Here is a 25,101-nt window from a genome sequence, read left to right on the forward strand (position 1 = left end):
TAAATGTTACTACAGATGACATGCTGGATGTTAGGGTGGCAGTACCTCAGTCTCTTGGTGCCCTCCAAGACTGAAGTGAGCTTAATTTCCCTTACTTTGACACACCCCTGGGCTACTGAGTTGAATGTGATTAACCCCCTCTGTATGTAGTATTAGTGGCAATTTCCTTTGCATTAGTCAGTTGGGGTGTGCTGGGATCATGCCTCCTTCACAGAACTAACCTTAAATCTTTTTTTTTTTCTCCTTTCTTTTTCATCGTTGAATATCTTCTGTGCCATCACTTCTGACTTCATTCTGACCTTTGCTACTTCTTGCTCTTAATATTCAAACATCTACTTTGTTTATATATTTCTGGTGTTAGGCTCTGCTATAATTCTAACTTAATTTTTACTTTTTCGGGTTTCTTCTGGCAGTTTGAAAAAACATAAGTCTTTAATTTCTAGTTCTGTTCATTACAACAAACTCTTGAACCCTGAAAGAATCAATTATCCTTTGTATGTGGTAGTAATATGAGACAATCCGCATTACCAAGAAACTATTACAAAAGAGATCAAAATAAGACTTTTTTTCTCAGTACATGTTATTACGTCAGGAATTGCTGCAAGTCATTTCAGTAATTTCTTGTGTCAGAAGAAAGGAAGGAGATTATGGTATGTCATTTTATTTAAGGACGATCTTTAACACTAGTCTTCCTGTTTTGCTGAGAAAGGACTCAGGTGTTCATCTTTTTTCCATTGTCATTGAGCAGGAAAAAGTTACCAGGAGAAGCAGGTTCCTAAATTATTATTTCATTCAATTTTAGGAACTTCCTTCTGCTATAAAAGTAAAATAACTGAGTCCCCCGCCAAAAGGAAAACCTTAATCTTCACAATGGGCCATCTGTTTAACATTGAGCTGACCTTTCACTTTGTGAATTGATTTCCAAAGGGGCAAGATTCCCTCCTCCCCGGGAGACTGTTGTATTCTGTGCTCTATAACGCACTGAGCAGTTTAGTAACTAGCAATGTTTATCCGGCCTGCACCTGCCCAATTCAGGTTCATATGTTTTTATTTGATTGCTTCTACGCTGCCACCATACAGAAGACCTAAGTAATTGTCACAAAATATGCTGGCTTTCTTTCTTAACATGTTGATTTGTAAACTTTTCCTTTTGTGGGAACTTCTGAGGTGAGAAGAATTGAGTTAATCTTAATAACTTATTGCTTCCCTGATAGCTCAGTTGGTAAAGAATCCACCTGCAATGCAGGAGACCCCCGGTTTGATTCCTGGGTCAGGAAGATCCGCCGGAGAAGGGATAGGCTACCCACTGCAGTATTCTTGGGCTTCCCTTGTGGCTCAGCTGGCAAAGAATCTGCCTGCAGTGCCAGAGACCTGGGTTCGATACCTGGGTTGGGAAGATCCCCTGAATGAAGGGAAAGGCTACCCACTCCAGTATTCTGGTCTGGAGAATTCCATGGACTGTATAGTCCATTGGATCACAAAGAGTCAGAAACGACTGACTTTCACTTTACTTCACTAATAATTTATTAACTCATTCATCTAAAAAATTATGTTAGAGACTTCATTATGTGTCAGACACTTTGCATGGCACTAGAGGTACAGAATGACCTTTCTTCATATATTTGTTAGCCTGTGTATCTTTCTGCCTATGCATATGTTTTGTCCATTTCCTCTCTTGAGTTTTTTGTTGTTTTCTTGTTTATGTAGAAGTTTCTTATTTTAGATATTAACCCTCTGACTGGATGGTTTTGATGAAGAAATCATATTTCCCAAAGCATTTTTTACTAAATAGAAATTCTTTATTTGGTTGAAGCTAAATTTGCTAGTGTTTTCTCTTTTATGGATTTTTTCTTCTGACTTGTATTAGTTTGACTTTTAGGTTTATAATCCATCTGGAGTTTGTGTTCTACATACTGAGAGGTAAGGATACTAGTTTGTTTTTTTTTTAATACAGTTTTTAAAGGTTACTATTGAAACTGTGCAACCACCACCCAAGTCAAATATAGAGCATTTTCGTTTAAAAGAAACCCCATACATACTCTTCCGTTGTTCCTCAACTTTCCCATGCTCCACAGTGCTTGAAAACCAGTAATCTCTACTTCTATAGATTTGCCTATTCTAGATGTTTCATATAAATAGAATCATAAAATGATCTTTTGTGACTGGCTTCTTTCAAGATCCATCCACTTTGTAGAATGCATGAATACTTTGCTCCTATTTTTATTCAGTATTTCATCATGTGGATATCCCACATTTTGTTTATCAGACGATGACCATTTGGATGGTTTCTGTCTTTTTAGCTATTATGAATTATGCCACTGTGAACGTACATTTACAAGTTTTTGTGTAGACATATGTTTTCCTGTCTCTTGGGTGTATACCTAGGATTAGAATTGCTTAGTCAAGTGGTAGCTCTGTGTTTCTGAGGAACTGCCAAAGTGTTTCCCAAATAGTTGTACCATTTTACTTCCTATCAACAGTATATGAAGGGTCCAGTTTCCCAATATCCTTGTCAACCTTTGTTTTTTTTTTTTAATTGCCATCCTAGTGGGCTTGAACTGGTATGTTGTGGCTTTGAACAGCATTTCACTAATGACTAATGATGTTGAGCATCCTTTTGTGTGTTTATTCGCCATTTGGATATCGTCTTTGGGAAAATATCTTTTCAGATCTTATGTTCATTTTTTATTGGGTATTTTTGTTGTTGCTGTTCTGTTACTCAAGAAATTCATATATTTCACTAGTTATTTAACTTATTCACATGATATTTTTTACTTTTAAAGCTTGTCTATAAATCTGTCTTCTTTTTCATTTAGCATTTTAGATTTTGCTCATCTTTTTCTCTTGATAAGTCTTGTCTGAATTTTCTTTCCATAGAAGTATGGTTATGAATTCAGGTTCCAGAGTCATTCTGCCACTTATTAGTTCTAACATTTACTAGCTGTGTCACTCCTGGCAGGTTTATAACTACTCTGTGCCTCTGTTTCCTTAATTGGAAAACGGGTATAAGGGTAGTCTTTATGTAAGAGGATTATTGAAAGAATTAAGTGAATTAATATGTGAAAAGGATTAGTACAGTGCCTGACACTTTAGGATTAGTAAGTGCTCAGTTACTGCTACAAAAAGTGAAAGTCGCTCAATCATGTTCAACTCTTTGCGACCCCGTGGACTATACAGTCCATGGAATTCTCCAGGCCAGAATACTGGAGTGGGTAACCTTTCCCTTCTCCAGGGGATCTTCCCAACCCAGGGATTGAACCCAGGTCTCCCTCATTGCAGGAAGATTGTTTACCAGCTGAGCCACAAGGGAAGCCCTCAGTTACTGCTAGTTGCTGTTAGAAGTAGTGGAAGCCTTTTCTAAGAATCATTTTTTTGGTCTATTAATTTTTCTGTTGCGTTTTGTTCTCTATTTTGTTGATATCTACCATTAATTTACCATAATTATTTGTATTTATATTCCTTCTTGAGTTTAACATGGTGATAAATACTCAAAGCTAGACATTTGTAATGAATAACTATAATTACTTCAGGTGTTTCCTAGAAACTGTCAATTTTTTTTTTTGGTGGTTATATCTGACTTATTAAGAGTCATAATCAGAATTCCCCGTCAGCCCATGATTAGGACTCCATGCTTCGACTACAGAGGACATGGGTGCAATCCCTGGTCAAGGCACTAAGATTCTGCATGCCCTGTGATGTGGCACTCCCCCAAAAAATCATATTCATGCTTTTCTTCTGTCTTAAGCTTATCAATATTAATATTCTGATCAGTTCAAATGACCAGTGCCCCTGTACACTTGTACTGTTTCCAATCCTCTCCATATTGGTATTCTCTAAAGTTTTGATTCTAGGTTATTAGGGATATACTTTGTTGCTTTTTTCCTTCACTGCTTATTTACTGAAAAAAAAAAAAAGACATTAACTAGTCTTGTCATATCTCAGACTTCTCTTGGATTTCTTTTCCTTTTTACTAAAGTTTTTCAAAGAGGGTCTTGGTTTAATCTGAGTTTTTGTGTTCCTGCAGATATCGTTATTTTGTCCTCATACTAAATTGGTATGTTGTCTCTCTGTGGAATTCTAGCTTCAAAGTTTTTAACTTATTTTAAAACCTATCCCTTCAGTGTCTTCTGGTTTCTAGCGTCACTATTGAAAAGTTACATGTTCATCTGATTCTTGTTCCATTGTAAGTAATTTCTTCTTTTTGGAAGCTTTTAGATTTTTGTTTCAGTTTTAATATTTACTGTAACTTGTCTAGCTGTGAATGTTTTCTTAAATACCTTCTTGGCATTCTGAGCTATTTCGATCTGAATTTTCTTTTATTCTGAAAAATTACTAAGATTGTCTTTATTTTATTCTCTGGTTTTTTTTGGAGGGGATTCTTATGTAATATTGATGTTAGTTTTTATTTCTACTTACTTCGTCCTTAAATTTTCTTCTTTATTTTCCATATCTTATCCTCCTGAAAGCTTCTGTACTTGGGAATTCCTCATCCTGATTTCCTAGCTCACTAATGTGTTCTTAAACTATTATTGATACTTGTACCCACCCACCAGTGTAATTCTTTATTTCAGATACTGATTTTTCTATTGCAGAGATTCCAGTTGGATTTTTCTTTCTGACACTTTTTTCTGCTTCATCTTTAAGTTTTCTCTTCTCTCTCACTCTGTGTAAATAAGATTATTATAACATTTTAAATCCCTATTTTTGTCTGGTCATAACTGTTGTTTTCCACCTGTGATTATTTTATGGCCAAGAAATAACTGGTAAATGACATGTTTATATTTAGGTGAGTTATATTAAAAAATTGGGTTTAAATTATCTGTATTTAACAAGATATTTCAGTGAATTATCAAGAATAATATATTCTCCCTCAGTAGTTTGCTCAGCTCTGATCATACTAAAACTTAGGTTTGTTTTATTTATATTTTCTGTTGTGGAAAATTTTCACATTTATAGGAAAGAGAATAACTTTTAAGCAAGTCTGTGTTGCTGCCCTATCAGAGCTGTTATTAGGAAAGCAATAATTTCCAAGGTTTTGTTATTAAGTGGATACTAGTTATGTGGATTCAAGGCAGTGGAGGTGTTAATAATTTCTTCTGCCACCATTACGAAAATCAGGTTCTTTTAATAGACTTGACCATGGCACAGCAGATTTTTCTCGTCTTCATCTTTTCTTTGATGTTTATCTTCAGAAGCATCTCTGCATGTATGTTCAGTTAGCCAGATTTATTTAAAAATTACTATAGTATATAAAAGTCTTCATGTTCAAGAAGTAAATTACGGGAACAAAGTATAGCTAATAAGCTTTTAATGGGCTGTTCAGAGTGAGCAGTTGATGGCATGTAAGGTAATTGGAAGTGAGAAATAACCATAGGCAGAGTATTAAACAGGTGGCACTGATATATTGTACCTTCTACCTCATCTTTTTCCAGATCATCTTCTTTGTAACTGACCCTTTGAACTTCTTTCTCTACCATCCCTGCCAGATCTTTTATTCCCCTGGCCAGGATAATAGATTTGTCACCAAATTCTGCAGTAGACATCACTAATTTATCACACATTCTTTGTCTGGCAAACCCTGGGTATCCCCTCAGAATCCTCAGCACAACCCTTCATGGAACCAATTAGAATTATCATCATAGATGACAACTAGTTGTCATTTCTGTTCTATCTGACTCTTGTTCCAACCACAGGAAGACATTAACTTACTCAGGTTGTATTCATTTTGAAGGCTGAAAAGGAATAAAGATAGAAATGCAAGTAAAATGCTTCCCATTAGCCAAGATACATTTTTCTGCCTTTCCTTTACTCATCTTTTAAAGGCTTTCATATCACTCCTACCCTTGCTTGCTGCTTTCTCTCCTGTTTCTGCTGCTTCTTTCTACCTAATCAATTTGTACATGGAAATCAACACATTTGTATTAAGCAGTATAAACTAGATTTTCAATCAGTAATTAATGAAACAAGCATTCCTTTCTTTCTGTATGTACTCAACACTTTAGTCACTCTTCTGAGGTGATTTTTTTTTCTTTTGGTATAATGAAGTATTTTTTTTCCTGTCCTTTATTTAGATTTTTTAGAGAAAATTAGGTGCCATTAGACCAGACCAGAGAGACCTCTGGTTACTCTGGAAGGTGTTTGTTTTGAATGCCTTCTTCCTGGAACCAAGTAATGGTCTACCACTAAAAAGAGATAAGAATTTAAGAAAGGATAATTAGAAGGAAATGCTGGTAGGGCAAACAAGTAGTACTTTATTTATGTTCCTGAGTTAATATGAACTGTGGATACTTTTTAAATATTGCTGAAAAAGGCACAGGAGAAAGTGGACCATTTATGAGTGTCGGCTGTATAGCCATTATTACCATGTTAAATGCTTTAACAATATCATTGTATATGTTCTTCACAACCAGTCTGTTCATTGTAGGCATTTACTTAACGAAGACAATAAGGGTCAAAAAGGTAAATAATTTGCTCAAGGTTATATGGCTATTCAGTGCTACCCCCAACTCTGACTTCAATGTTCCTCTTATTTCTGTCTAACCATTTAGAAAGTTTTCCTTGAACAGATTTTACCTTTTTTTCCTTCTTGATTTGGGCAATAATTACATACATAACATATATTGATTTTAATGTCTTATCGGTTATTTAGGCCACTGGCACTATGGCTAAAATAATAAGCTTCTGAGTCAAGTAGTGTTCTGAGCCTTTGAGGCAGTATAACTTAGTGATGTAGGACGATGACTGAGCCTGGTGTAAAATCCTGGCTCTGCAACTAACTCACCTTGTGCAGATTTCTCTCTCAGACTACCACACAGGGTTGCTTAGAGGATGAAACATGCTAAAAGGCATAGAACACTTAGCGCAGTTCCTGGCAGACAGTGAGTGCTTCTTCAGTGCTACTATTATATATTTATTATGTTAAATCCCTAACTTCTCGAGATTCTGAGAATTTCCACTGAAATTACAAACTAAAGATATTTCATACCCCCTTTATTGTTTTTTTGTGAAGAAATAGCAAATTTATACCTGTATTCTCTGATAAGAGTATAATTTTTCATATTTTGGTAAAGTATGACAAGATACCACTACTATTTGAAATGTGTCATATAGTATTTGAATCTGTTTTCTGCTCAGGAGTATTTGCCTCACCTCAGGATTTAATGTGTTTCTACAAAGATGCCAAAAATCTATTTGGGCAAGGATATTTCATATAACAGTAGTAGACACTGACCACTACTAGAATTTACTGGTTGGTGTCTTTGTTTTAACTTTTATTGTATGTAAATGCAGAATGCACATTCAGTGATTAAAACATTGACTATTTTCTTTTTCAGAAGATGAATAATCTTTCGTTTAGTGAGCTATGTTGCCTCTTCTGCTGTCCACCTTGTCCAGGGAAAATTGCTTCAAAGTTAGCATTTTTGCCACCTGATCCAACTTACACGCTGATGTGTGATGAAAGTGGAAGCCGTTGGACTTTACACCTATCAGAACGAGCAGACTGGCAATATTCTTCTAGAGAAAAAGATGCCATTGAGTGTTTCATGACTAGAACCAGTAAAGGCAACAGAATTGCCTGCATGTTTGTGCGTTGCTCACCCAATGCCAAATATACTTTACTCTTTTCCCATGGAAATGCTGTTGATCTTGGTCAGATGAGCAGCTTTTACATAGGACTCGGATCACGGATTAATTGTAATATATTCTCATATGATTACTCTGGATATGGTGCAAGTTCTGGGAAACCAACAGAGAAGAACCTCTATGCAGACATAGAAGCTGCTTGGCTTGCTCTTAGGACAAGGTAAATGATGATTGGAAATTGTTTTCCACACGCTGAAATTGTCTTGTGTAAGAATAACATGTTTTTGTAATACACTTTGAAGTACTAAGTAGAGTTTATATTTACCAGTATAAATCTATAAATAGTTACAGTTTTAGATTATAATTTTAAATTTTGTATAATAGCATAAAAGACTTTGACAAATTATGTGTGTGTGAGAGAGAGGTTCTTAAAAATTTATTTAAGCCAGTGAAAAACGTTTGGTTTTAGGAACTTATTAGAGAAAAAAAAAAATTACTGGATTGTGGTGTTGAAATGTTTATTCAAAGTTGCAGAATTTCAAGAGAGAAAAAACAGTGATTTAAATAATCATTCACTTGATCTGTCATTAACAGCATAAGAGGCTAGATTGCTTTTGTTCAGATCCTAAGCAGGATTTGCATTATTTTATATAATTAAAAATAAATAGAAATTACATTAATCATTTTCTAGTCACCAAGATACTTAGTTTTTTCTTGAAAAATATTGCAGTTTTGTATACGTCAATGTATTTTCTCATCAGACAGTTAATGTACACTAAACAGAAATAATACCTTAGTACAAATTATTCCTCATTATACATTAATAAGCTGCCTGACTTCCAGAGTATTTTAGAGTACATAGAGAAAACTTCCCATTCCTAATTTAATCTTTAAATATTAATATTAATGGTTTCAGTTGGCTGGGAAGAACTTCCTCAATTTCATTAGTAAGTATGATCTTTTTAGAAAATGTCTTTAGAAACATTTACTGCCCCCCACCCCTACCACAAGATGTATAATAGATTATGGTCTCATAGCAGAGTTCTGTATAAAGGAGATTCTTAAGCCAATTGAAATGATATGAGAACATATTTCTAACAAGTAAGAAAAAAAGAGATGGTAAGTAGTAATTAAGTAGCTTTAGGGTGGGAGGGAGGAAGGCACAAAAGGGTAAATATTTATAAACTTCAGAACTACTGTAAATGACTGCAAAATATGCTTAAGTTACACCGATATCAATCCCCTCAGGCCTACAAACAAAAATGAGTGCCTCCTTTCAGAGTCAGCCAGTTAAATATAATATAATACCTGTCAGGAAAATATAATTTTTTAAATAACAGATTTATTGCAATATAATTCACACACTATAATCAACTTCGGTGAATTAGTATAGTGTTTTAAGCTGCTAAAAGCAGAAAGCCTTCCTTACTAGTGCTTTTAAGTAAGACAAAAGTATAAATTTATTGAAGTAAAACATTGGTATCCAGTTAGGTGTTCTTACTATGTTTATGTAAAAGAATTCCCTCTTGTAAGTGGTCAGCTTTATTATTTTTCTTTTTTAAATCTTCTCAGATATCAATTTAAAAGAAACGTTCTAAAATGATTTCTTGTCTTGGTTAATCTTTTTATACACTTGACCAGTATGATTGAAGAGCAAGAGCAGAATAGATAAATTATCTCACATACTCGTTTACCATAGAATTTCAGACTTATAATTTCTTTTACATTGAACCCTTAATATGGTTAGAAGACTTATAGGAAGTCTTGAAAACTTTAACTTTTCTGTTTCTTTGCTTAATGAAGAGTTTGAGTTAAATCATCTCAAGATTCTTTGCAGTTCTCGAATTCTATCATCTAATCAAATGTGTGTAATTAGAATGCATGCTTTTCATTTCCTTTACTGGATTAAAGTAAAAGTTAGGGTTTAAGTAACAGGAAGGGGGAAATTAATAAAAATTAATTATTAATAAAATTAATAATCAATGAACTTAATTATTATTTGAGTAACTTCCTTTTAAGGGTAGTTGAATATCTATAACCCACGTTACTGAACTTCTGATGGATAACAGAAGATAAGGGACTAATACTCACTCTGTGGCCTTCCCCCCAGTCTGAGCTCCTTATCTGTGTGCTGTGGTAGAAAAGGCACTGGACCTGGAGTCTGTATACCTGAGCCTAATTATAGTCTGTCATTAACTTACTCTGACTTTGAACATCTGCTCAGTAAGCAGCTGACCTAGATTAGATGGTCTCTAAAGTCCTTTCCCACATGTACTGTTCTGAAATTCTGTTTCTGCCTCAAGTCCTCTGATGCTAAATTGGCAGCTGCTTCTGCTACTCTGGAGCCTTGCCATTGCTAGCTTTAGCCTAAAACCCGTCATTGCCACCAAATGTTCATTTTCCCAATTCCTTCATTCCTATGAAGTTAGGTCTGTTGCAAACAAACAAAAAAAACCTGTTCTTAGTTTTACATTTAGAGTCAGTCTGGAGTAGCTCGAAGCCAGTCTCTGGGCCAGGGTCCAAATTCTTGTGTAGAACTGATTTGAAGAAACTGTGAGGAGGTACATCACTACCTAGATAGTTCAAATAGTCTTTTGCCCCTGGCAAGAGCTGTAGGAAGCACAGGGGTTTATCTTACTTTTTCCTGGTAAATATTCAGATTCTATTACCTTTTCACAAAACTAAAAACTGTTGTGCAAATAACTGTTAGCATCCAGAAATGACTGCTGACAGACTGCTAAAGTGGAAAGGCAGCATATTTGATGTGACTGTAGCCCTTAATCACACATTCATAAGCTCCCATAGTACCTCACTTATATTTCCAGTAGTTTATAGTTAAGACAATTATATTGTAGAAACATAGTGTGTACCCAGTATTACTGAGTTAGTGAGTCCATGTATTTAAATCTGAAGCATTTTTAAAGGAATTAAGTCATGTCTGACTCTTTGTGACCCCATGGACTGTAACCCACCAGGCTCCTTTGTCCATAGAGTTCTCCAGACAAGAATACTGGAGTGGGTAGCCATTCTCTTCTCCAGGGGATCTTCCCGACCCAGGGATCGAACCTGGGTCTTCCGCATTGCAGGCAGATTCTTTACCTTCTGAGCCACCAGAGTTAGGTAGTACTCTTGAGATTTTGTCATGAAGTCTATTCATAGATCACTGAACCATGTGGCATTTGGAATTCTCATTCATCTGTTGATCTTTTCAACAGAAATGACATTAGTCCATTTCTATGGGTGAATAAATGCAAATCTCAAGAAAATAAGTAATTTGGTCCAGGCTATAATACATATATTTTATTCATTCCCTACTGTTAACTATACATTGCGTTTTCATCACTACGACCAACTTCAGAAAATAAAAAGAGCCACTTTTAACACCTAGAGAAATAAAGAACCTTTGTTACATTGAATGGAATATAAAAACTGAATCTCCATTAAATATCAGTCCATTAAAATATTAGTGACATAGTATGTTCCAAATATATTTAATAATAAGCTACATTGAATTGCATAAATGATTTAATAAATTCATTCTTTAGGGTTAACATTCTAAGAGACCTCAGCTACTATTTTTTCAAAAGATGGAATGGAAACAGATGAAATAAATGAATATAGATTTTATTATTGCATTAGATATGGTAGTGGTGACTAAGAAACTTAAATTTTAAATATAAATTTGTTGGCATTGTCTCATTCTAAGTCATTCTTTTATAAGATTAAGTACTTACTAGTGATTGAACATTTCATACCAGTCTGACTCTACAACTCTTTTTTTTTTAACTTCTGTACTATGTAGATACGGCATTCGCCCTGAAAATGTGATTATATATGGCCAAAGTATAGGGACAGTACCATCTGTGGATCTTGCTGCTCGGTATGAGAGTGCTGCTGTTATTCTTCATTCTCCTTTGACCTCAGGAATGCGAGTTGCTTTTCCTGATACCAAGAAGACCTACTGTTTTGATGCGTTCCCAAAGTAAGTATTAATATTCAAGTTGTTTAATTCAAAGAAACTTTTGAAGGAATTTTTTTCCATCACTCAAGATATTCATGATACAGTTCTCTCAGCCTTGAACTCCTATTAATTAATATTTTACATATATTATAGAAATTGTGAAACAATTACTCTGTGAAGAGGGTGGTGGCAGGACACCAGTCAGCAGGCTGAAATGTTTGTGCACTAGTAACCTAGGTGAAAAGTGCTGTGAGCCTTATTTCCCAGACAGCGACACTAGTGTTGGAGATAAGAGAATGAATTTGAGAACTAAAACTGATAGAATAAATGTTAGAGTGTATATAAACAAAAGAATTTGAATATAATTCCCAGATTTCTGAGTTGAGTTGCTAATGGATGATAGTGCCATCCAGTGAGGTGCATAATACTGAAGGAGAGGAGCAAGTAGAGGGAAAAGGAGATACATGTGCATAAAAATAAGTGAATGATGTCTAATTAGTGACATGTCTTACAAAAGAAATGAATTGCAAAAATGTTTTCTTAAATGAACCAGAATAATTATTGCCCCATACGTCTGCAAACATAAGTGTTAGACTGATATAAAATGAGGACTACATTTCTTCATGTCTCTCAACGTAGGGTGATAGTTCCTGCTAGCTCCTCTTCATCATTACAGAAAAATTGATGGCCTATTTTTCTCAATAAAGGGAAAAGGCAAGAAGTGAGAGCCTGGAAAATTTCAGTCTTTCTTTCTCAAATGGGCAGCAATACGAAGGTTTTTTGTGAATGATAGATGGGCCAAAGGCCAAAACATCACTCATTTCTTTATAAGGGTCATGTCAAAACCATTTTTTCTTCATTAGCTTAAGGGGTTACTTTGGTAGGGAAGCTTATGGGAGCATATGCTCCTATCACCAGAGCAAGCTATGGGGTTTTTTGGTTTTTGCATTTATCGGGGATTTGTTTTGATTTTAGAAAACGGTAGATTGGAGGGTATGTGTGTTATACTGTGTAGCTGAATGGTTGGAATGATAGGGAGACATTTGGGGTAAACTGCTGCCAAGTTATATGTCTGTCTGACACCCTCTTCCATTTTAGCTACACCAACAGAAGCACTAACAGTAAGTAAACTGTTTGAAAAACATCATAAATTTCCTTTTTTGTTTAATTCCTCTATCATGGAATAGTTGGCAGCAAATAACATACCCAAGCATTTTTTCCTTATCAAATGCTGCCTTGAATTATTTCATTGATGATTTTATCTTTCCTCTTAAGGCAGATATATAGTCTCCAAAGGAGACTCTTCCTACATCTATGCCTTAAGAATGAAGGCCTGGATGCCAGCATGTATATGTTTACTTGTTATTTGATATCTCTGCCTTAAACTGTATCTGGTAATCCCCTAGTCCACTAGTTACTGAGCTGCAAAAGCGAGGGGAAAGAAAAGAACTGGGGGCAGGGGTGGCTAACTACTTCTTAACGAGACTTTGAACAAATTCTATAGATTTGAATCACCTGTCTTCATTCCCATGTCCGTTCCTTCTGGTGTATTCCGTGGTACAAATTGGGCTGGTTCTTCACTTTACCTTTCTATCCTCTTAAAATTGTGTTTTCTCCTATACTTTTAATCTATTTCTCACATCCTCATCTGCTTTCCTGTTCCAAAATGTTCTGTTTTATTATTTCTATTTTTGTAAATACCCTAAAAAAAAACAAAACACAAAAACATTTTGCTATCATTTTAGTAAGAGATTAAGAGGGAGAAAAAAATATGAATGCAGAGAGGTATCAAGTTAGCACATAGCTGAAATAGCCCTTGATTTCCTCCTCTCCTTGCAACCTAAGTTTCTATTCTAAATATCAACACTGTAGAAAGGAGAGACTCCCCTGGCAGTCCAGTGGAGTCTGCACTCCCCATTGCGCTAGAACTAAGGTCCCACATGCCATGGGACAGCCAAAAGGAAAAAATATCTGTAGAAAAGTAAACTAAGGTGACTGTGATAATTGAGTGATTCTCTCAAAACAGAACTGCATGAAATTAACATCCTCAGATAAAGTAGGGAGTAATGTAAAGATGACTTTTGAATCTTATTTGTAATCTAAAAGGCATCCAGCCCTTCTGAATTGATTCAAAGGTGGTTCTAATGTTTGAATTATCTAATATAACACAAGAAAATTTGTTTTATGTTTCCTTTTCATACTTAATTTGCTGACTTCTTCCCCCTTCTCTTTTCCTACAGCATTGACAAAATCTCTAAGATAACCTCTCCAGTATTAATAATTCATGGGACTGAAGATGAAGTCATAGACTTTTCACATGGTCTCGCATTGTTTGAGCGTTGCCAAAGACCTGTGGAACCTCTGTGGGTTGAAGGGGCAGGTCACAATGATGTGGAACTTTATGGACAATACCTTGAAAGATTGAAACAGTTTGTGTCACAGGAACTGGTAAATTTGTAAAATATTCTGTAAATTTGCATATTGGGTTTTCTTTTCTTGCTGAACTGCACTCTTTGGTAAATAACATAAAACCTGAAGGTTTTGTTTTCAAATCATGTCAGTTGCCTTCATAAATGTACAGGTAATGATTTGTTAACAGACTTAATGAAGGTTTTAATTACCAAACTAGAAACTGGAAATAACAGTATCATGCAGTCAGGCTGTGTAATTTATATTTTTTCTGTGAATTTTTTTTTAAACATCAAGATGAGTACTGTATGAAATTTTAATTCTATAAAATCAAATGCTATAAAAGTATTGCCAAATGCTTTTGCATATCAGAAACAAATTTATAAATATTTTTAAAACATCTCAATGTACTAAATCTTATCCTGGTATACAAATGTAATATTCTTTCAATAAAAAATTGTATATCTAAAACGGTTCAAGTACTCATAATAAACTATATGAAAACATGCAAGTTCACTAAAGATGACCTAAACCCTGTTGTACAGGGATAGAGATTTAAAAGGTTATTTTATTGTAAAATACATTGAATTTTCTGTATTCCCTGGTTATCATACATTTTCTCCTAAAAAAAAAAATGTAAGTCTTAATTTTTATGCCATCTGTTAATTTACCAACTAGTTACCTTTAAATGAGAAGTCATGATAGAACTGAATCTGAACTAGTTTTAAGTTTGGTACTGTGAGGCAACTACTTAAAAATTTCAATTTAGTAATTTAAAAGGCATTTAGAGCTTCAGGAATGATTTTGTACACAATGTTTTAAATTTTGACTAATCCCGTAGAAATGCAGTATTATAATTATTAGAAAATCTGAAAGTCCATTAGATGTTCCTTAAGACAACACACAGACTGGCTATTCGATCCCTTTTCACTCTGACTGTTTTTAAGAATAAGACCTGTTGTTTTGGATTACTTTCTGAGAATTTCATGGATTTACTCCTGGATGCAGGAGATAAGAAAACATTTAATTCATAACTTTTATATTAACCAATGTAGTAAAAATAAAGCTCACACACAAAAACTAAGTTGCCTTTCCTTGAATGAATCCTGCTTGAATAAACAATGAAAGAAAAATTAAAATTAATGGTATGTAGTCTAATTTGTAAATGAATGAATATACACACTGTGGATATATTTTAAGGCCTTATGTAGTTTTAATTGTTCTGCTTGTTCTGTGGTTATGTCTAAGACTATAGTATATGATTCTCTTCAAAGTATATCAAGTATTGTGAATGCTTTGGTTCAGATGTGTCGAATTAATAGTAAAACAAAAATATGCCACTCAGCTGTGCTTGTTTTCCTTCTTCCATGCTCCTCACTTCCTACTTAAAATAAGGACTGGAAAAAAATACCATTCATCTTTATAGTATATAGATCTATAGTTTTCTAAATTTTATTGTTATTTCTTTCTTTTAAAGAGACTTTTTCCTTCTCATGATTGTCTTGAAGCCTATACAGTTCCTTATGTTTACAACATACCCCAGAGTTTGGCTAAGTGGGCTTTTTTATATATATATATATTATCACCTGGGAAAATAAAAATATTGATCATACTACTTCAGTATTTACTCGCTCATTCACCAGGTACTTACTGAATGTTTAAATCATTCAAAACCCTATGCCAAATAAAGACAGACATTAACCTTGTCCTCAGAGACTTAACAGTATAACTGAGGAGACAGATACTTTATTGCACAAGTATTATTACTGTTTGTGTAAGACTGAAGGAGATTTATAGGTTGTTATATAGGTAAACAGACTTCCCTGGTGGCTCAGACGGTAAAGCCTCTGTCTACAATGCGGGAGACCCGGATTCGATCCTTGGGTCGGGAAGATCCCCTGGAGAAGGAAATGGCAGTCCACTCCAGTATTCTTGCCTGGAAAATCCCATGGACGGAGGAGTTTTGTAGGCTGAAGTCCATGGGGTCGCTGTGAGTCGGACATGACCAAGGGACTTCACTTTCACTTTCTATAATAGGTAAAAGGCATTCTTGAGAGGGAACATGGGGAGGGAGAAGTCGAGGAGTCCCACAAAGAAGTGGTGTCTGAACTGAGCTTTGAAGGATAACTTAAGAAAAGACTAGACCTGGGTGGCCCAAAGAAACATTCCTGGCAGAGGGGAACAGTATGTGGAAGCCTAGACGAAGGATATGGTGTGTTTGAAATTAAGAAGACTGGTCAGAGGTCAAGGGGAAAGGATATCATAAGGATGAGGCTGGCAAGCTAGTTAGGGGCACAATTCCACATAGTATGATTATTCTGGAAACAGCCACTGATAGAAATATGAAACTATACTTGTCAAGAGCTTATGGAGGAAAAATACCTGGCGATTGTAGCTTGCAAGAAATAACATGTGAACCAGCTTACTTACCTTAAGTAAGCTCATGGTAATGAAAAATTGATCTTGGAGAAATAATCTCATGTACAAAATGCTTGTTAAACCACATCTGCAATACTAATTTCAGGATGCAGTGAAAGGATATTCCCAAATTAGAGCAAATCCTGGGGTGTTTTACCAAGTTGGGAAGGGTCTCATAAACCGAAACCTAAAGAATTACGTGACTAAGGAATGATAGCTGTCTTCAAATATTTGATAGGCTTGTACAGTTTATCCTTTTTGACTCCGTAAAACTAGGTGAAAGTTGCAAAACAGCAGATTAGAGCTCAGTGTAAGAAAGAATTTATGGTTCTTTGTCCATTAAGGAAAGGGAACACTTCTGAAGGATAAGTGAGTATCTTAAACATTGGCACAGAAGCTGAATGACATCTGACACTAAATTTCGGATTTAAATGAGAAATTGAGCTAGATGGCCCATCTGTAAAGTGTCTTTTAAGATTTTATATTTCATTTAGAGTTCTGCCTAATCAGAGCATCTCCTGCTCTGACATCTAGAAGGACAGTATGATGTAGAATTGGCAATCACATCTGTGCACTCTTCTCAAATGATATTAATAGATCTATGACCTTGGAAAGTCACTGGACCATAGCTTACTACTAGAAATGAAAAGATAGCACATATTGATCCCTTACATTCCTAATGTAATGTGAAAACCTCTTAGCCCCACTCATATGTAATGACTCATCAATTTTTAACCTTTCTTGACAACAGTAGTACCAAATAACATATTTTGATATGTGGCTTTTGTGCATATCTACATTGTACAGTTTGGATAATAATCTTGGGTTTTGGGAAAATGGTCAGCAGTGTACATAACTCCTACAGTATCTTGTACAAAAAAGAAGAATCAGAACTTAAATTGGTGTATCGTCTTCACACTTTTCTTCACCAGTCCTACATTCCACCTAAGAATATATTCCACAGTCGTTTTTTTCTTGGCGATTTCTATAAATACATAGATATTGCTCACTTTAAGAAAACTTGATAAATGAAAAAAATTTTTAAATTGTAAACTGACAATATTTGTCATGTAAATAGGGTGTTCTTAGGTGCAAGTAGACATTATAGCAAAAACTTCAAGAATAGGTATTATGGGAAGCCAAATAAATCTTAAAAACTTTAAGTATCGTAAAGCCTAATCCCTTCATTTTACAGGTGAGAAAGCCCAAAGAAGAGAAGTTACTTTGCAAGGTCTACAATCTAATTTTCAGGAGTTGTACTATCATTATCTTCTCTTCACCAAATTTATCTGGACTACAATGCCAATAGTCCTTTTGAACTGTTATACAATATAAACTTACTTGCTCTCCAGCGTTAAGCTAGTTAATTCATTGAATAGTAAATTGGTAGGTTATACCTTGAACATCCCTCTAATGATTTCTATCTTTAAGTAATACTAATTAATTGTATAAAGCTCAATAACAGCTATTTGGTTGTGTTAAAACCTGGTGAAGATTTAACAATTTATATTCACATGAACAAACAAATATTTCCTTCAGCAGCACATTTACTACAAATTATATAGCATGCCAAGAATAGGCAGTTAATGTTGGAGGGGGGAAAGCATCAAAGCAGTTACTGCTAATTGGTGAAAGGACAGGCTTTAAATTTGTTGCTTTGGTTTTGTGTTTTTTTTTTTTTTTTCGCTTTGGTTTAAAACAGGCAATATGTTCAGTACCATGATATCATGTCTCATTTTACCAATGTATATCCCAAATGTTCAGTAATCAAAACAGGAACTGTACATGTGACAGCTGAAATTGAGCTATAATTTGCAGAATAGAGAGATCTCTACTACATCTACAAATGGTTATGCCTCTGACGGAATTAGTTGAATGAGTAATGCAAAGGAAGGAAGCAAATACCTCTATCCTGGAAACGACCCACTTGACCTTAGTTGGTGGGGGGACAGAAAGGGAGGAGCAGGAAATAACAAGAGTGTAAGTATCAGTAAGCTAAAGTCTGTTAAACTGGTTCTTACATTAGAAGCCAGATGGTCCTGAAATTATTTTTCTCTGTCTTTATTTCCTCTTGTAGGCCACCATGTACTGAACTTGCATAATACAATTATAATGCTTCTAGAAGGAAATTTTAATGAACTTTTTTCCCCCAAGTTACACAGTATATTAATTGAAGTAATAAAGGTAGCAAATAGGTTTATGTGTATAAGGGCATCTGAGTCAAAAATTTTAAATGGACTGCTCTTTTCCAGGTTACCTGCAAAGTATCATGGATTTGAGACTATAAATCAAAACTTTTAACTTCTAAAGTTTGAGATTTTGATATTTTTTTCCTAGCTGGTTTGAGTCTGAAAATCTTGTTCCAGTTTTTCTAAGTTCGCAAGTGAGAGAGAGACATGAGAAAATAGCTTATATATATATATCCCTGAATACATGCAGTGCTATAAAAAATGATGATTATACTTGCTGTAGTAGCTACTGTAATATTAACTGTAAAAAGAAAAATATAAATGGTTATATGCAATAAGATGTAAATGTCTATGGAATAAACCAGAAGGGAATAAATAAAATGGAAAATTATTATGTTGCGGCAATAGGATTATGGGTGAGTATTTTCCTTTTCTTAGTTATCTTTTATGTTGCTATGCTATCTTTTATGATTTTTTTTTTAATGGTTTTTATTTTCACTGGGAAAAACTGATTCTTTTTAAGAAATCCTAGGATCCCTGTATAGACCAATGAGAATAACTCTCAAATGTTTTTAGCCTGGCTCCCAGAACAGCAAATAGATTCCTCATACTTGGGTAATGCCTGGTGTTGACGGTTTGGTTTTGTTTTATGGGGGTGGGGGTAAGTCAGGGAGTGTAACAAATTGCATAGTATTGTATAGTATAACTTGCAAATTGCATAGTATAACTTAGAAATAATGAAAAAAGAAAGGTATGTGATAAAAGCATAAAAATATGTAAATACTAGTCTTTTTTACTATCATAAAATATACATAAATCTATTATAAAAACTTAAAATTTATCAAAACTTAAACAGACCATCCATGGTGCCATTCTCATTGAGAGAAATGTAAATATAAAATGTAGTAAACTCATAAAATTATAATACACACACTGCTGCTGCTGCTGCTAAGTCACTTCAGTCGTGTCTGACTCTGTGCGACCCCATAGATGGCAGCCCGCCAGGCTCCTCTGTCCCTGGGATTCTCCAGGCAAGAATCCCAGAGTGGGTTGCCATTTCCTTCTCCAATGCATGCACTATTACTGTATTAATTTTGTAGTCACCTCCTGTTGATATTGTGAGCTAAAGTGTTTGAGCATCTGCTTAAGTTGCTATGTAAGCAGTTCATCTCTCCAATAAATTGCATAGAGCAATAAAAATTGATATCTTGTCATTCTCACATATTTTTCATGTTTGGTACAATACTGTAAACCTTGACTGACACTCTGGGACATATATGAAGTGCGCCCAAAAAGCAGAAAAATGTCATGATGTTACAAGAAAAAATTGAGTTGCTTGCTATGTACCATTAACTATAGGTTGAGGTCTGCAGCTGGTTCAGCATAAGGACCATCATAAAAACAGAAGAGGAAATTCACAAAACTTGCTGTGGCTGCACCAGCAGGCGTGAACATCTTCCACTTTGAGCAAAATACCTTTTTATCTTGTATTGAAAAATACAGCCTTTATGTGCATGAAGGATTATAATAAGAAAGGCGTACCTAGAGACTCCAATATGATTTGAGGGAAAAGCAAAGTTAATATATGACAAAGCAAAAAGAAGTTGAATCTAAAGCTGGAGAATTTAATGTCACCAAAGGATGGTTTGATGATTTTAGAAAGATGGTTTGGCTTTAAAAATGTCAAGATAACAGAAGCAGCTCCTGCCAGCCAAGAGGCCACACACAAGTTCCCAGATGCCATTAAGAATATCAGTAAGGAGAAAGAATATCTGCCTGAATAGGTCTTTTGTGTAAACCAAAGTACCCCATTATGGAGGGAGAAAAAATGTGCCACAAAGAACATTTATTAGTAAAGAAGAAAAATGATCACCAGGATTTAAGACAAGAAGGGATACATTACTGTTTTGTGGAAATGCAGTCCGGTTTATGTTCCAGGATGCCCTTATCTATAAAGCTGAACCCCCAACTTTGAAGGGAAGAGATAGATACCATCTGCCAGTCTTTTGATTGTACTACAAGAAACCCTGAACAATGAGAACCCTTTTTCAGGATTAGTTGTACTGATGCTTTGTCCCTGGAGTCAGGAAGTACCTCTCCAGTAAGGAGCTGCCTTTTGAAGTTCTTTTGATATTGGACAAGGCCCCTGGCCATTCAGAACCCAATAAATTCAGTACTTCAAGGCGTCAAAGTGGTTTACTTGTCCCCAAACACAACATCTCTAATACAGCCTCTAGATCAGAGGGTTATAAGGACTTTTAATGCTCATTACATATGGTACTCTATGGAAAGGATTGTCAACACTATGGACAAAAAGTCCAAGAGAGCATCGTGGAAGCCTGGAAAGATTATACTATAAAGATGCTGTCATCACAGAAAAAGCCATGAAAGTCATCAAGCCCAAAACAATATATTCCTGCTGGAGAAAACTCTTCAGATGTTGTGCATGACTTCACAGAATTTATGACAGAAACAGTCAAGGAAATCATGAAAGAGACTGTGACTGTTGCAAAAAAGTGGGAGTGAAGATTCTCAAGATATGAATCTTAGATTCAAAAGCTAATAGACACCACACCTAGGAAATTAGCAGAAAACACTTTGATGGGGCTGGGTGCTTCTGAACCAGTGCCAGACAATGAGCAAGAAGTAGAAGAAGTAGAGTCAGAAAACAAATTGTCAGAAGAGTTCTGATTATTTATGACAGTTTTGACTTCGTTTATGACATGCACCTTCTATAATGTGAGCACTGAAACTAAAGCAAATGGTGGAAGAAGGATTGGTACCATATAGCAGGGATCCCCAAACTTCAGGATCTAACGCCTGATGATCTGAGGTGGGACTGATGTAACAATAATTGAAATAAAGTGCATAATAAACATAATGCGCATGAAGTGAAAGTCCCTCAGTCGTGTTAGACTCTTTGTGACCCCATGGACTATACAGTCCAAGAAATTCTCCAAGCCAGAATACTTAAGTGAGTAGCCTTTCCCTTCTCCAGGGGATCATTCCCAACCCAAGGATCGAACACAGGTCTCCTGCATTGCAGGCAGGTTCTTTACCAACAGAGCCTCCAGGGAAGCCCAAGAACGCTGGAGTGGGTAGCCTATCCCTTCTCCAGTGGATCTTCCTAACCTAGAAACTGAACCGGGTCTCCTGCATTGCAGGCAGATTCATTACCAGCTGAGCTACCATCTGCAAATCATTCCCCCTTTAACCAGTCCTTGGAAAAATTGTCTTTCACGAAACCTGTCCTGGTGCCAAAAATGGGGACTGCTGTCACATAGAAACATTTATAAAGAAACCAAAAGGCAAAAAACCAGAAATTACAATGTATTTTCATGAAGTTACACCAAATGTGCCTCCCTTTCCTGCCTCTCCTTCCACCTCCTCCACCTCTTCTGCTTCTGCCACCCTAGAGAAAACAAGATCAACTTCCCTTCCTCCTCCTCCTCAGCCTACCGGAAATGAAGACAATGAGGATGAAGACCTTTATGATGATTCACTTCTTCTAAATGAATAGTAAATAATCATGTCATGCAGTTAATAAACTTATGTATGCATATGAGTGTCTTCATGCAAAAGTCTAGTAACTGTAGAATAAAAACAGATATTTTTGTGTCATCATTTTCTTTGCCTGAGAATCCATCATGTAGAACACTGTGTGCAAGATTGGTACTGAAGGGAGTGGGTGGCTTATCCTTACACAGGCATACGGTGAGTAATATTCAATATAAAATTATTAACAGTCTTCTGTTTATGCCTTTGCTTTCAAAGAATTATGCTGCTATACAGTAGTGTTCCTATACTTCTCTCATAATTGGAGAAACTGCAAATCAGCTTATCACAGGTAAGTGGAGTTTTTTTTTAAGTAACTGTTTCTAATACTGTGTTATGGATATGACTATAATACTATATACCATAAAAGTTGTGTAGTGTGTATTCATTAGTCTATAGGTTGGTCTACCTTGAAGCGATTGTACCAATTACACTAGACCACCATAAAGCAATCACATTGCTGTATCTTTATCAGTGTATGAATCATTATACCTGTAAATAAATATGAATTTCTTTTTCACATTATCTTTTCATTTTTGATACCTAGGGTTAGTAGTACATATACCATCTACCGTGTTTTATATTGTATAAGACAATACTGGTGTAGGTATTAACAGAAAGACGATTCATCTTTTAAACTGACAGCACAAACTTATGGGATCAATACAGACAGTACTGTAAATGTATTTTTCTTATGATTTTCTTAATAATCCAGAAGTAAACTCTTGTTGTAAGTGATGCACTGCTTTCCTCTAGGTTTTCTCAAGATTTTCTCCTTGTCTTTGCCTTTCAGAGTTTTGTACTATGATATGTTTGTGATCTCTTTGCACTTATACTTGGAGCTAGTTGAATTTCCTGGATGTGGAGATTACAGTTTTTCAATAAATGTGGGAAATTTTTGCCATTTTTCAAGCTGTTTTTTTCCTTCCTCCTCTCAGTTCTCTCAGTTCAAGTACTCTCAGTTCAAGGGCTGCAAAGATTACAGAATTAGTCATCTGCTCTTATGTTAATGAGCCCCAGGCTGCTTTACTTTTTAGATTCTATGTTTGCTTTCCAATTTCCTCTGTTGTCCTTTCACATTTTTAACTGTCACTGCATGATACTGTGAGCTTGTTTTTTCTGCTCTAACTTGCTGTTTCTGGTGTTTCTATTCAGACGATCTAGGAAAACAGATAACTGAACTTATTAAATTAAGTCTAAATTAAGAGCAACATGGCTCTGCTTAAGACCCTGAAAGCCTACACTATGAGCTACAGCCAGTCAAGACTGAGTCTCTCCCCACTCTGAGGTAAGAATTAGTTGTTGGCTGCCTTGGGGATAGGGTTCTGCCCAGAAGATCTAGATTTCTAGGACTTATGACGAAACTTGCTCTCTGGTGAATGTCACTGCTGTTGTCTTCTATGTTTCTAAGTCATGAATTTTCAAGAAACAGCGACATACTGTTAGGGGAAGCACACTGACTGAAACCGCCCACCCTGGCCAGGCACCATAGTAACCACTTGCATGAGTTGTTTTATGACAGGAGGTCCTGGTAAGGAACACGGAACTAATAAGCCGCCACCAACCGGAAGAGTTCTGGAAAGGTCTAAAAGAGTCACCACAATGTCCGACCACCTCCCAGAATCCTTCTCTCTGGCATCCATCTTGGCTGAACAAGGCATGCACCACCAGGAAGGACTCTGAGTCAGAATGATTGGCTAAAGACAACCTGGAAACTAATCCCATCACCATAAAACCATAAGACTGAGACCATGTGGAAGAGCTGTCCTCCTGGGTTCCCTTACCCTCCTGCTCTCCGCCTGGATGCCCTTTCCCAGTAAAGTCTCTCAGCGCATGTGTCTCCTCGGACAATTCATTTCCGAGTGTTAGACAAGAGCCCAGTTTCAGGCACTGGAAGGGGTCCCCCTCCCTGCAGCAATACCATTTCCAACTTTTGCCAATGTTGAAACAGTAGTTTCTAAATAACTTATTACCAATCTGAGAATCTGAAGAGACCATAGCCATCACTGACTAGGATGATGGATTTGAAAGTGTTCTCTTTAGAATCATGAAGACAAAAATTTAAGCTATGGCAAACATCAGGGAATATGGAATAGAACTTTCCTTCCAAACAAAGCTACATAATCAGGAGCAAGGCAGGGTAAGTATCAGTAGAGTCCAAACATCCTGTCAATTAAGAAATATTTTATGGACTTCCCTGGTGGGTCAGTGGTTAAAGAATCTGCCTAGCAATTCAGGGAACACAGGTTCGATCTCTGGTCTGGGAAGATTCAACATGTCATGGGGTAAATAAGGCCGAGCATCACAACTGCTGAACCTCTGTGCCCTAGAACTTGTGCTCTGCAACAAGAGAAGCCGGTGCAATAAGAAGCCCGCTTGCTGCAACCAGAGAAAGCCCAATAAATACTTTGCAATTCATGAGATAGCTGAAGAGCAACACTGCAAAAAAATGTCAACTACAAAAAGATGCACAACATGAGAGTTGCAAGGTGAGCTTTATTTGGTGCAAAATGAGGATTGCCCAGGAGACAGCAGTTCAGATAGCTCTGAAAAACTACTCCAAAGTTAGAGGTAGCAGGAAAGATCGATATATATGATTTTGGTCAAGTGGGAGTTCACGCAATCAGGTGCTTACCTTACAAAAGATTTTCTGCTAGTCACAAGGAGCTGATGTCACCATGAAAGGATTTAGTGCGTTTCTAGATAATGAGGAGATGCAAGGATTGGGATCATGAAATCAGTTCCTGAAAATATCTAGCTATCCAAAGACCCGTTACACCAGTTTTCCTGGAGCACGGAATGTCTCATTCTCTACCCTGAACTCCTTTAGGGCATGTCTAAGGTCAACAGCTGCAGCAGCACAGGATTCCATCTCCACGGGGAATTCCATCTCCACATGGAATTCTACCTCCAAGGACGGCAAATGCCCTTGGCGAGCACCCATTTGTAGTTGACAAAAAGAAAAAAACTGGGTTAATAGTTAAT

General features: G+C 36.0%; 1 protein-coding gene across 5 annotated transcripts in view; it reads left to right on the plus strand.

Annotated features, from left to right (window-relative positions):
• Positions 1-15,298, plus strand: part of ABHD17B (abhydrolase domain containing 17B, depalmitoylase) — a 45,427-nt gene extending 30,129 nt beyond the window's left edge. For 4 of the 5 annotated variants that reach the window (XM_043486898.1, XM_043486902.1, XM_043486899.1 and 1 more), the window contains 3 exons: positions 7,335-7,804; positions 11,387-11,566; positions 13,786-15,298. In XM_043486898.1, the coding sequence (XP_043342833.1) occupies positions 7,338-7,804; positions 11,387-11,566; positions 13,786-14,005 (867 nt within the window). In that variant the 5' untranslated portion in view covers positions 7,335-7,337 and the 3' untranslated portion in view covers positions 14,006-15,298. Of the gene's footprint in view, positions 1-1,879; positions 1,921-7,334; positions 7,805-11,386; positions 11,567-13,785 lie in introns of those variants that run through there. The other variant, XM_043486901.1, reaches the window with a different exon arrangement.
• The last annotated feature ends 9,803 nt before the right edge of the window (positions 15,299-25,101 follow it).

This window comes from Cervus canadensis, chromosome 14 (genome assembly GCF_019320065.1).
Source record: "Cervus canadensis isolate Bull #8, Minnesota chromosome 14, ASM1932006v1, whole genome shotgun sequence".
In the NCBI taxonomy this organism is placed as follows: domain Eukaryota; kingdom Metazoa; phylum Chordata; class Mammalia; order Artiodactyla; family Cervidae; genus Cervus; species Cervus canadensis.